Below are 12,092 nucleotides of genomic sequence, written 5' to 3' on the forward strand. Positions count from 1 at the left end.
AAATTATGAATACAAATTAATAAGAATAAAAAGTATTTTTATAAACAATAAAATTGAAAATAGATAATGAATGATACAAGAAAATAAATTATGGGTGCTTTAATAGATTAGCTATTTGGGAATAGGCTAGGGATTGGTTTTGTTTATCTGTTTTGTGATTGACTGGGGAAGCTTCTAATTGTATAAAAATGCTTTCTGATATTAATCGTTTGTCGTGGTTTGGGACAGAAGCTAGTATGGTGGTATTGTCAAAATCAAACGTGTGTTTGAGTGTTAAGCTATGTTCAGATAATTTAGAAGTCATGAAGTTACGGGAGGAGACGGAATATTTTTGCTGGGTTATGCGGTCTTTAAGTAAATTGTTTGTTTCGCCAATGTAGAATACATTGCAATTAGAAGTGGAACAAGGGATACGGTACACAACCTGAGAACGGTATTGCAGAGGAATTGGATCTTTAAGATTGGTGTAAATAAAAGACAGTTTGTTATGGGCTTTGCAATGCACTACAAAGTGGGGCGAAACGTCAGAAAATAAATAGTTGTAAACTATTTTTGTTTCTCCTTTGACCGCAACCCTGACCATCTTCCTATACATAATAAGAAATGATGGAACATAACAACAAAATATATAAACTTATTGTTTATTTTTCTTTTATAATATTTGGATAAGTAATTGTTTAGTATAACCTTCACATGCAAGCATACATTACTTTTAATTTTTTTTTAAAATAAGAAATATTTTTTCTTCATAATTTTGGTCGATATGTCTGTCGAATGCCTTTGTTTTGTTGTTACATATCTCTATTAATTTTCATTTACTTTTTTTTCCAAGTTTTCCTTGGTATGGTGTTATGGTGGTCCTCAATATCAAAATTACACGAAAAGTAAAATTGATGGAATACCTCGAGAGATTTTCCTTGCTCTCACTTTCTTGAAGCTTCATTTATAAATTCACATAACTTTTATATAATCAATTTTTAAATAGATTGTCTATTATTTATTTGTTCATAGGTACTATTTAATTACCTGCTGGTCAAAGGCTACAGAGTTGCAGAGTATAAACTTATATCTCCCTGGCCAAGAAGAGAAGTAGGTTCAATTACAGTTTATAATTTAAAAAAAAAGTGAATTTAAAAACATTTGAGTTTAGAATCGCTATAATTCAATAATAGATAGTGAACAGTTTATCTATTTTCATTTAAATTTAATTTGGGAATATTTTTGTGTGCAGGTCATTCCACATCAAATCAACACACTTTTGAACCTAACTATAGTAAGAAGATATGGGATAGTTGTCATTTCACAGTCTGTTCCATGCCATTTCATATGAAATCCAACATTATTTATGCTAAGATAAGTTAACTTTTCTCAAAACCTAATTTGAAATTTTTATTTTATTTATTATAATTTATTCATTCCACTCTCATGAATTCTGCCATTCCTGATCTCCATTTATATTTTCCCCAGTGATTTACATCAGCACAACCTATTCTAGAAATAAATTTTAAAATGTGTACTTTCTGAGAAAATTAAAATAAAATTTTTAAATTAGGTTTGAAAAATGTTAACTTATCTTAACCTATATAGTGTTGCATATCATATGAAATAACATGAAATATGCTATAAAATGAAATGTATCAGCTATTAGAGATACTTCTGTAGCAATTACAAAACATGTTCTCTAATTTTTATGAGGACTTAACAGCTCTGTAATACAAAAATGAGTGGACACATCTCAATAAGATTTAAATGTTTTCTAAGTCCATATCTACACAACTGTGCAAAATTTGAAGAAAATATGAGATGGTAAGGTTCAAAAGTTTGTTGTGTTGGTGTGGAATGACCGATGCTGAAATATTACTATTTGGGATAATTAGTGATAAATTAATTGTTGCGATGCAATCAGTTTCAGAAATAATTATAATGAAAGGCTTGGTGAACCCGAATATTTGATGTTGATAACACCAACTGAAATTTTGCTAGAGTAAAAAGCAATATAGGTTGGTGAAACTATTGAAGTAAACTTTCAACTTTATCCTTTCTCATTTTTTTATTTGATCAACTTTTTTTGACAGTGAAAAGCTTTCTTCATTGAAGTACTACTTATGAACTGAACTTATTCAGAAGTCCCAAAAATGTATGATTTTTCTTGCAATATATTTCTGAAATGCTGGAGACTTATCACCAACAGATATCAGTTCAAATTTTCTGAAGTTCTTTATTAATATATGAGAGCAGGCAAACTGTGTATGTCCACATATATGGGGGATGCTAGTAGAATAATATACATTTTCTGGTCAACTTATTATTCTTAATTGGAATAATTATAGATTTCAAGGTGTAGACTAATATGTAGGCTGGATGTGAATTATCCTCAATATCATGGCTCTCCCTCGCTCCCTCTCTCTCTCTCTCTCTCCCAATTATAGATTTCAAGGTGTAGACTAATATGTAGGCTGGATGTGAATTATCCTCACTATCATGGCTCTCCCTCGCTCCCTCTACTCTCTCTCTCTCTCAATAGTGCCCTCTCCTATCACCGGATTCCGATAGCCCTTGGGATGTCCATGTAATCCAAAAACAACCTCGAACGCAGCTAACACTGTGACAAAATGTATCAAGTGATTGTAAGTGATGGTTGCCTCGTCCGGCTTGAGCCCCATCTCCAGCTGGTTTACTTGCAGATGGTCAGTAAGGTTACTATGGAAGCGGCTGCCATGCTTGTCTCGTATGTTGTAATTCCTCAATGTACGGCCCTCTCTGCAGCCATTCTCCTCAAATTTCATGGACTTTCCCTCCTCTTGGCCCTCGTCTCCACACTCCTCTGGTACTGAGTCCGGTTCCATTTCTGGGTTCCTGCATATCTTCTTCCGCCTCTGATGCTCCTGAAGATTTGCTATGTCGTAGGTTTTTCCTTCTCACTTGCTGTGTATTCCTCCATTCGCTCCCCCGGCCTGTGTCTCTTCTTTCACATATTGGAGGGGCATTACCTAGCAATAGTACCTTCATTGTCACATTCGAAGCATCTCATGCGCAGGCAATGCACCACTAAATGCCCACAACAGTGACACTTCCGATCCTCACCAACCATTGTTTCTGGGTTTTGCTTGGCTCCTTTATTTTCTTGGTGACTAGCTCTCTCTCTTCTACCCTCTCCGTGATCTCTCCTTCAAGGGTTGGACATATTTCTTGGCCGTTGATATTCTATCCGGGTCTATCCCGGCTCTTCTACTGCCATTCGGCTCTCCACCTTTCTAGCACTTGTATCCACGAGATCTTGAGCAGATTCTACAAACGAGCTCTCTCTCAAATATCCCTCCTTCTTCCCCTGCTCTTTTGCCAACTGAACCTTTAGTTCCATGGATAGGAATCGTATTCGACCCTGCACCTTATGGGTTATTGTTCCCATGATCTCGCTAAGTTTATCTGCAATTCTGTTGTAGGGTGCCAGGAGTTCCATGGCATACTGTCCACTAGACTGTTTCGGTTTCTTTGTCTCTCGGATCAAGATAAATATGTCTTCACCGTCCTTCTCCAAACGCCTTCTTTAATCTTTCCTTGATAACTTTCCAAGGGGTCTCTTCATCCGCCTGAATCTGATTGAGGATGCTCCACTTCACTCTGCAGACGACCGCAGCTTTAAATGCTTCCTCATCTTCACTACCGAGATTTTTGTTGGACTTCGCTTTGATTCAGCTTATTAGTCGGTCACCCCTTTTATGAAGTGGCTGAGTTCTCCCGTTTCCCCAGTAAACCGTTCGAGGTCAGAAACAGCCTTCCTCAAGTGTTGGGTTGCTGTTTGTACTTTTATCCACTCTAGTCTTGTGGTGTTGGCTTCCGCTAGAGAGACTTCTGTTAGTAGGGCAATCTACGGGGGTGGCGGAGTCACCTATATAAGAGGTGGGTTCTCGATCCCGTTTTGGTTTAAAGCTTACAGGTTCAAGACCACTTGTCTGACTATACCGTTGGTAGCCATTATTAAAAGAAAAAATTCTTCTTGAAAACAAAAAATGACTCCGGTATCTAAAGTTCCCGGGTTGCGGCACTAGTTAAACGTTTACTAAAACAAAGACTTAAAAAAGAGAAAAGGGAGAGAGAAATGACCAACTCAGTTGCTACTCAAACACTGACTTTTATTGAGTCAAGCTGGTCTAAATATACATTTAAATCAGCTGATATGAGTAGTAAATTATATGTGTATATAATTATAATTATAGTAAATAATAAAGCTGAATGTAACTTATATGTGTATGTATATATATTTTTTTAAATGACACAAAGTCGTTTATTTAGTAAAAAATTCAAGGACAAAAAATATAAAAAAAAAATCTGTGATAAAATCTGACATTCATAATCATTGTTTTTACTCCTCCCTTTCATATTTTAACAACGTTAAGCTATTCTGGATCATTACTAAAAGGCCTTTAAAACTAAGCTTGGATTGATAGTTCAACATTCCCATGTATAAATTAACATACCTTTGCCAATAAATCAATAAACTCAGTGTTTTTCTAAACTCTTCAGATTTAAATATTAATCTGTACTGACTCTCTCCTTCCACTCATCATTTTAATTATTGATTTTTCTGTTTCAGTTATCTTCATTTGATGGAGAGACTTTGCTTAAGGATATTGGTCTGTGTGCTCAGGAAACAATGTTTTTGGAGGAGAGATTAATATAATGAAGACTACTTTTTCTATAAAATAAGTAAAAGAACCATATGGCTGTCACTTCCTGTTAAATTATAAAGGATTTCATATCTGTTCAAAGAATGTAGCGAAAATAAAAATATAAATATATAAATAGTTTTATAACATTTGTAATTAATAGTATAAAATTATTCTGAAAATCATCATAAATTATTGAGTATTTCTGTTGGTCTGGTGTTTATTAATATATAGTATTAATGATATTATAATATCCCCTGTTGTATTTTTTTCTGAATGATAATTATAGTCCATCTTTCTGATCAGGTTTGTTATTGTATCATTCATTTTACAAAATGTCCTAAATTTAATATCATAAAAATTGAAATAAATTTGAAAATTGCTTTTGATTTTCAATAAAGTTAGTCTTCAATAGATTTATTTTTTTTAATTGTAAAGTGTTTTGTATTTAGAGATATTAAATTCCAATCGGACATCTTGTGTTTTGTGCCACTTATCTTCTTGACAAGTGCAATTAGTGTTTTTCATTTGTCTTTTTATAAAAATGAATGCCTTTATATAATCCTTCGGGTTTGAGTTGTTTCTAGTTTTTAAAATTTGTTCCAAGTTTTCAAATCCTAGACTTCCTATCAATTTTATATTATCAATAACAAGGTTTTGATAGATTTTCATTGTTACTTGTTTGAATTCTAGTATTGTGTTGATACATACAATTTTACTTAACTTTAAGATTTTATTTTGGCAATTTTATGTGTTTAGCTTGAATAAAGTTTTTACTCCAAGCTCTATATTTCTTCTTTCCCATTTGTTTAGCAAGATCTTTTGGACTTTTCTTATAGCATTGTAGGTGAAGTTGACTTTAACTGAGAACTAACTGAACACTAATGAAATCATATTTTTTAATTTGACTATGCTCAGTGCAAATCAACCATGACTAGTGGATGCCAACATCTCCTGAAACATCAAATATCACTGTAACATATATATTGTAACAACTTGCACTATTTCTCAGTGTAAGAAAACCTTTTCTGAAAAATATTATAGAAAATTAAATTTTTTCCTACTAGGTGTTATGAATTTACAATGATAGGGATTGTGTAATTATTATAATAATAATAGTCTTTATTTATATACATATATACATTTATAATAGCAGTATTTACATCTGTTTTTTCTTTGTATATCGACCATCGTTTAAGGAGTATAAGTCTTTAACTGGGACTATCCGTACTTTGTTTCGCTTATCTTTATCTACCAGTATTTTCTGTCCTTGGCTTTTTGTGACCTCAGTGTTCCTTCTACCTTCTTTATCTTGTCTACCCATCTTCTTCTTTGTCTGTCTCGACTCCTTTTCATATCCAAGGGGATCCACTCTGTTAGTTTCTTGGTCCAGTTTTCGTTGTTCTTCCTTGATAGATGCCCAGCCCATTGCCATTTCATCTCCTTGAAGTGCCTTATTACATCTGTGACCCTGGTATCTTTCCTTATTGATAGGCTACTGAGCTTTTGGCTTCTTCTTATGCTCCTCTTCATTGCTCTTGGCATGTTAGAATTTTTTTCCATAGCACTTGTTGAGGGACCATGTTTGGCATCCATAAGACATCACAGGTAATATACAGCTATTGAAAGCTAATGTTTTTAGAGGCTGGCTGATATTGTTGTTCTTCATTATCATTTGTAAGCTCCAATATTTCTGCCAAGCCATAGCTGTCCTTGTTTGAATCTCTGTTGATTTCCTGTCTTTAAAAGAAATCCTTTGATCTAGATATGTGATTTCGTCTACTATGCTTATTTCTGGAAGGTCTGTTTTCATTTTGGTGACATGAGAGTTTGTAATTATTTTTGTCTTCATGAGGTTCATCAATAATCCATGTTGGGCACTTCTGTACATAAGCTGGATTTAGCATGGTCACTATTCCTTCTTCTTTTCTTGAGATCAATAGCACATCATCTGCGTATTTAAGAGTGCTTAGTTTTACTCTGTTGATTTTGATTCCATATTTATCCTATTTCATTTCCTTTAGAATATGTTCCAATACTATATTGAAGATCTATGATGATAGTGTATCCCCTTACCTGACTCCTCTCCTGATAGGAATCTTCTTCCCTTCCCTGTTGCTAGATATAAATGCTTAGTTGTTGGTATATAATTCTGTTATTATAGAAACATTATTATTATTTTTCCTTGATACTCATTGACTTAAGAGCTGTCGTGATGCTGCTATGATATATTCTGTGAAAGGCTTTGAAGAAGTCAACAAATCCAAGGTAGACGTTTAAATTGTATTCTTTACTTTTTTTTTGAGTTATTTTACAGCATGTAAATGATTAATCGTAGACATGCCCTTCCTAAAGCCTACTTGGTTCAGAGGTGAATTTTTGTCTACTGTTTTTGTCAATCCGGTTGGGGTGATTTTTGTAGACTTTCCCTATTGTGGCGCCCAATGATATTGGTCTGAAGTTTGTTAATTTATTTCTGTCCCTTTTCTTGTGAAACAAAACAATTTTTGATATTTTCCAGTCTATGAAGATTTCTTCTTTTTCTATGACTTCCACCATTGTGTCCAGGGCTTTTTGAGAATTTTAGTGATTTAATTATACTGTCCACTTTTGATCGCAATATCGTAGGAACAGTATTTTCACTCATTATGTATTTTTTTTTTTTTTAAATACTTTTTCTTCTTCAGCATTATATAATTCTTAGTAGTATTCTGTTGCCAAGTCAATCATGTCTCTATTAATCACTTCCTTTTCTTGATTATTTTAATTATGAGAGATAGTTGACCATGGATGACGTACGAGGAGAAGATGGTTGGGGGTGCGGTCAAAGTGAAACACAAATAAGTTGGTGTAACCTATTTAATTGTGCCAACGTTTCGGCTAGAGTTTCTAGCCTTCTTCAGGGCTAGAAAGTGGCTCTGATTAGGCGGTGGTCAGAATCAAAATTGAACCCTGTGATTACTTCACAATTCTTCATATTCTTTAAGTTGTCTATTTCATATTTTTTCCCATCAGGGAAGCATGACATCCACTTTTTTTTACTTTCTTTCTTAAAGTAGGTATTTGCTTGGTTAGAATAAATTTAAAATTAAATAATTAACATGAACTTAATTATATTCAAGTGCCTATCAGTGAATAAGTATGTGGTAGGTGAAATATGAAAAATTATATGAGATTTCTAGTGATATAAGAGTTGGAGGATATTTAAGGAATATTAACTCCCTGTCAAAAGTATCGCAAAACTCTGAAATATTTGAATATTACAAAAAAGTCTGTTTATCACTCAAACACCAGCGATCAAGTTTTTAATGGAAGAAGCTGTAGAATTACGCTTCCGAAGTGCTTGCATTTTAATCAAGCAGTCATCCTGGGATGCCCTGATGTTGGTTGCCTCGAATGACTATCAGTCTCCCTGTACCTTTTTATGGTTTTTGAAACGGAAGAATAGAGAATCCCTTACAAAATTATTGTGGCTTAAATGATTAATTGTTTATAAAATGAATTACTATGACTAGACTAAAGAGAAAGGAGAGAATAGACTTGAGACAAACGAAAGATAAACATGGACTGAAAGGAAATTTGAAATGAACAAACCAAAATTCCATTATTTGTTGTAAACAGTGAATAAAAATGATGTGTCTAATCCCTAATGTCTTTTATTTAATAAATAATATTACTATAAATATAAAAGTATGGATTAAGGTCAAAACCAAGAAAATTTCGAGAATTATGGATGTTGCAATACTTTTGATAGGAAGTGTATAATACATCAAGTATCATACATTTTATTTATATTGTTCTATAATGTTTTTTTGTTGAATTTAATTTTAATGTTAAGAAATGGTATAAAATTACAAATTTTGACTCTAAATTATTCCTGGAATCTCTGAAAATAAAGAGTAAAATATTTTTAAAAAGTAAACAATGTTTTAATTTAAAATTTAGTCATTTTATAAAGTCAAATTTATATTATTATATTATTATGAAATTATTAGTTATAGGTTGCAATTAATGTGTCATGTTGCTTCATGAATAAAAACTTTGGTTAGATGCATTAGTTATTTCTATAACATTTGTTACTAATAAGTCAAAAGAGAGAAAGAGAGAGAACACACTTTATAAGACATGTTTTTATTCTGACTTCAAGTATTCAGAAGTACATAAGATATACACATCATGTACAGATGTTTAATAATTAAAAGTTTTCATCATTAGTTGATAAACTTGCTGTACGCGCTTGAGCCATCATTGATTCTACTTTAGATGCAGTTTCTCTTAAAGCATCAGACAATTCAGGTAAATCAGGCAGGTCTATAGTTATATGAGCAGAGAGTCTTTTATAAACTGAAGTTGATTCCTTAGTTCTGTAATAAAATAAATCATGACATATAAACATTTGATTTTTAATAAAACATACAGATAAATTAGAGAATTACTTGAGTGATTCCTTATACTTCAACTGTTGTTTGAAAAACAAAGCATTTCTAAGAAGTTCTTGAATACTCAGAAAACTTGCATCGGCATTATGTATTGAACGGACTGCACTAAAATGAAAAAAAAAAGACAAGTCATTATTCAAATTAAAATAATACAGGTCAAACATAATCTAGCAGCCAATAAACAATAAAATTCTCAAAAATAATGAAAAATTCTAAATTTGGAAATATGATTGGAAGACCAAATAATTTCTTTAGGAATTGACTATTAGTGTGCAATTCTGTAAAGTGATTGAAGGCAACACTGTCTGGTCTGATAAGAAAAGTTACATGTTGGTTCATGTTTGTTCGTTTTTACTTTCTGTTCTTAGTACTAGTTATACTTTATCAACAAACAATTAATATTTCGGCCACTGCTTATTTATTGGACCCTAATTCAATATTGACATCTTCCTACTCTGTATTTTTATTGAGAATATTCACAAGTTATTAGCAATGTCTTGGGGTCATACCCCATCTTCAGGTTACATACTGCAGTACATTATTAATACTACTTTTTATAACCAATTATATTTAGTATTAATGATATGTTATATCCAGTTCAGTAAAGTTGAACTTCCAATGTGGGTTTCACAATACATGATACATTTGACTCTCCTTGCTTCATTCTTAAATCTTTATATATAATTTTACTATATTCTTTATTATAATTACTCAAGAAAACTTATTTATAAGCAATATCATTTAACCTCATTGTCATATTAAATTGTAAGGGATTAGATTTGTATATCCAGTCTATATTCTATAAAGTTTACCTAAAACTAATTGTGAGAAAATACTGTAAACCAATAGGGTGGCTCAAAAGTAGTAGAGAAAGAATTGGACAGAATAATTTAAATATAAGATTAGTTAATATCAGTGTTGAGGTGAAGAAAAATACACCAACTGTTAAAAGATAAGGTATCAAATATGTTTTACTCGTGATTTTGATAAGTTTAGCTATTATTATTATCCAGTAAAAGGCTGCATTGGAGGTAAAGGAAGCATGAAAGTATGGAAAGAAATAACTTTGGAATTGGCAAGGAATTGAAAACGTTTTTGTACATTGAGATGTAACTAAAATGAAGTTGTAGTGGTGGGGTTTTCCAATCAATCTATGTATTTTAGAAACTAGTAAAAGTAACAATACATATATATCATCAACCTTTGAAATATTAATACACTATCAAAACTAGCATGTCCATGATTTATTGGACATCTATTTTAACAATAGAAGATTTGGTTACCTAAGTTGGGAGGATAGAAGTGTAGAGAGACCCCCAACGCAAGCGGCTTAGTGAGAAGTACACTTAAATTACCAAGCTTATAAGAGAGATCAAGCACCAGCATCTGAGTGTTTGTTTTAAACATATTATGCTACAGAAAATTTTCTTCAGAAGAAATAAAAGCTGTTCTACAAAGAACATACAGGATCTGGAAAGAACTTCTGTTTTTTCATTGGTGAACATAGCTGATCAACCATGTTATCTTAAATACTTATTTTTACTTTTTTATGGATTTAATTCCAGACTGTCATGGTAGTATGTTCATATGGAACATAGTTTTTCAATACTTTCAAATACATGCAGGACTATAAAAATTCTGCAACAAATACGTTGAAGAAAGCTTATACTTACCAACAAGATTATTATTTTAGCTTATAACAAGGTTTAAGTAGGTCACAACCTATTTTGACATTCTCCAATTATTGTTTTTAAATCTTATCTATGTCGATGAAAATAACTAACTCTTAATTTACTTTTCTCTATTCAGCCTAATAATTGTTTTAAGATTCTAAAATGCATTCTACAGATAACTCATGAGATTAAGTCAGGAGCTTATAACTATAGGGTTATAGAACAAATGAGAAGAGTTTGTTTTGCACCCTGATGTATTTAGTTAAACAATAGTAAAATTAGTATATATATATAAAACAAATTACCTGACAGCATATTCTACATCATAGCATCTACCTTGCAGCTCGTGATGAAGTTTGGTAACTTCAACTCTTTTCTCAACCATGGGAGGTAAAGCCTTTCTAACATGTTCCTGTAGTCTATAAAATGCCAATGACGGTTCATTTGCTACAATGTGTATATTTTCTGATATCCTTTCAGTTGCTGAAAGAATTACATTAACTAAATTTGATTTTCTAGGTTTAATTTTGTTTTTTAAATATAATACAGACTACTTTTTACCTTTTTTAACTCTGACATCTAATTGTGAATCGGTTTCATCATATTGGGTCATTAAAACAATATTTTTTAAAAAATAAACAACAAAACCTATACTTTATTTTTCAACTTAAGTGACAAGTAACTAGATAACAAACCTAAACAATGTCGCTCACGAACGAGCTATTTTATTACTTTTCAGCAAAGAGGTATCAAGACAAAAACTGGCGACGAAAATTTTCAGCACGATCGACTTAAAGGCATGGTATCATCAAATTAAGATGCATCCCACGGACCAGCATAAGACCGCTTTGACCTTCGAACGTGGCCATTATGAATTTACAAGGATGCCATTTGGTCTTAAGAACGCACCCGTGATTTTCAAGAGGCTGATAGATGAGTTCCTGAGAGGACTGGACGAGGCAGTTTGCCAGGTATACATGGATGACTTACTTGTGTTCAGGAAATCGGAAGAAGACCACGTGGACCATCTATGGAGTGCTGGAACACACCACTCGACGGCAAGTAGACCCACGGAAATGGAGTTAGACGAGATCGTTAACGACAAACGCCGCTTGGGAAACCAAGACTTCAAGTTTAATGAAAATGGAGCACGAGAAATACGTTAGCTGTAGTATATCAACCATCTGCTCCTCACCGGGTGTCAATGAACACCTCAGTTGTAGAGCATTAAAAGACGCATCTAAAGCAGGACAGACCCACCACTTTTATATTGGCAATGCAGTTCTTTGAGGCAAGGTTCATTATCACTAGCG

At 32.6% G+C, this 12,092-nt stretch overlaps 2 protein-coding genes across 3 annotated transcripts in view; one reads left to right on the forward strand and one right to left on the reverse strand.

Moving 5' to 3' along the window:
- The window catches only part of LOC106684704 (FAS-associated factor 1), a 43,953-nt gene extending 38,758 nt beyond the window's left edge, over positions 1 to 5,195 (forward strand). Inside the window, exons 12-13 of the mRNA XM_024359816.2 lie at positions 1,012 to 1,089; positions 4,595 to 5,195. Coding sequence (XP_024215584.2) covers positions 1,012 to 1,089; positions 4,595 to 4,681 — 165 coding nt within the window. The 3' untranslated portion in view covers positions 4,682 to 5,195. The remainder of the gene's footprint in view (positions 1 to 1,011; positions 1,090 to 4,594) is intronic.
- Positions 5,196 to 8,782: 3,587 nt separating this feature from the next.
- On the reverse strand, positions 8,783 to 11,500 carry LOC106684705 (BLOC-1-related complex subunit 8 homolog). 2 transcript variants are annotated; one of them, XM_014426935.3, is made up of 4 exons: positions 11,341 to 11,500; positions 11,085 to 11,262; positions 9,122 to 9,211; positions 8,783 to 9,031 (listed from the first exon to the last, which is right to left on the reverse strand). In XM_014426935.3, exons 1-4 carry the CDS (start codon positions 11,390 to 11,392, stop codon positions 8,863 to 8,865), a joined length of 489 nt encoding a protein of 162 aa, XP_014282421.1. In that variant the 5' UTR covers positions 11,393 to 11,500; the 3' UTR covers positions 8,783 to 8,862. The 2 variants fall into 2 exon arrangements, with proteins under 2 accessions (XP_014282421.1, XP_014282420.1); XM_014426934.3 differs by having other exon boundaries at positions 9,104 to 9,211.
- Between the last annotated feature and the right edge of the window lie 592 nt (positions 11,501 to 12,092).

Source organism: Halyomorpha halys, unplaced genomic scaffold (assembly GCF_000696795.3).
Source record: "Halyomorpha halys isolate HHAL.00 unplaced genomic scaffold, Hhal_1.1 Scaffold604.1, whole genome shotgun sequence".
NCBI classification, from domain to species: Eukaryota; Metazoa; Arthropoda; class Insecta; order Hemiptera; family Pentatomidae; genus Halyomorpha; species Halyomorpha halys.

Bases quoted from the DNA above. Each gene is read 5' to 3' on its own strand.
- LOC106684705 (XM_014426934.3), bottom strand. From the start codon at position 11,392: ATGACCCAATATGATGAAACCGATTCACAATTAGATGTCAGAGTTAAA. The intron at 11,263-11,340 runs GTAAAAAGTAGT...TAATTCTTTCAG, and splicing joins AGATGTCAGAGTTAAAAAAG to CAACTGAAAGGATATCAGAA. The intron at 9,212-11,084 runs GTAATTTGTTTT...TTTTCATTTTAG, and splicing joins GATGTAGAATATGCTGTCAG to TGCAGTCCGTTCAATACATA.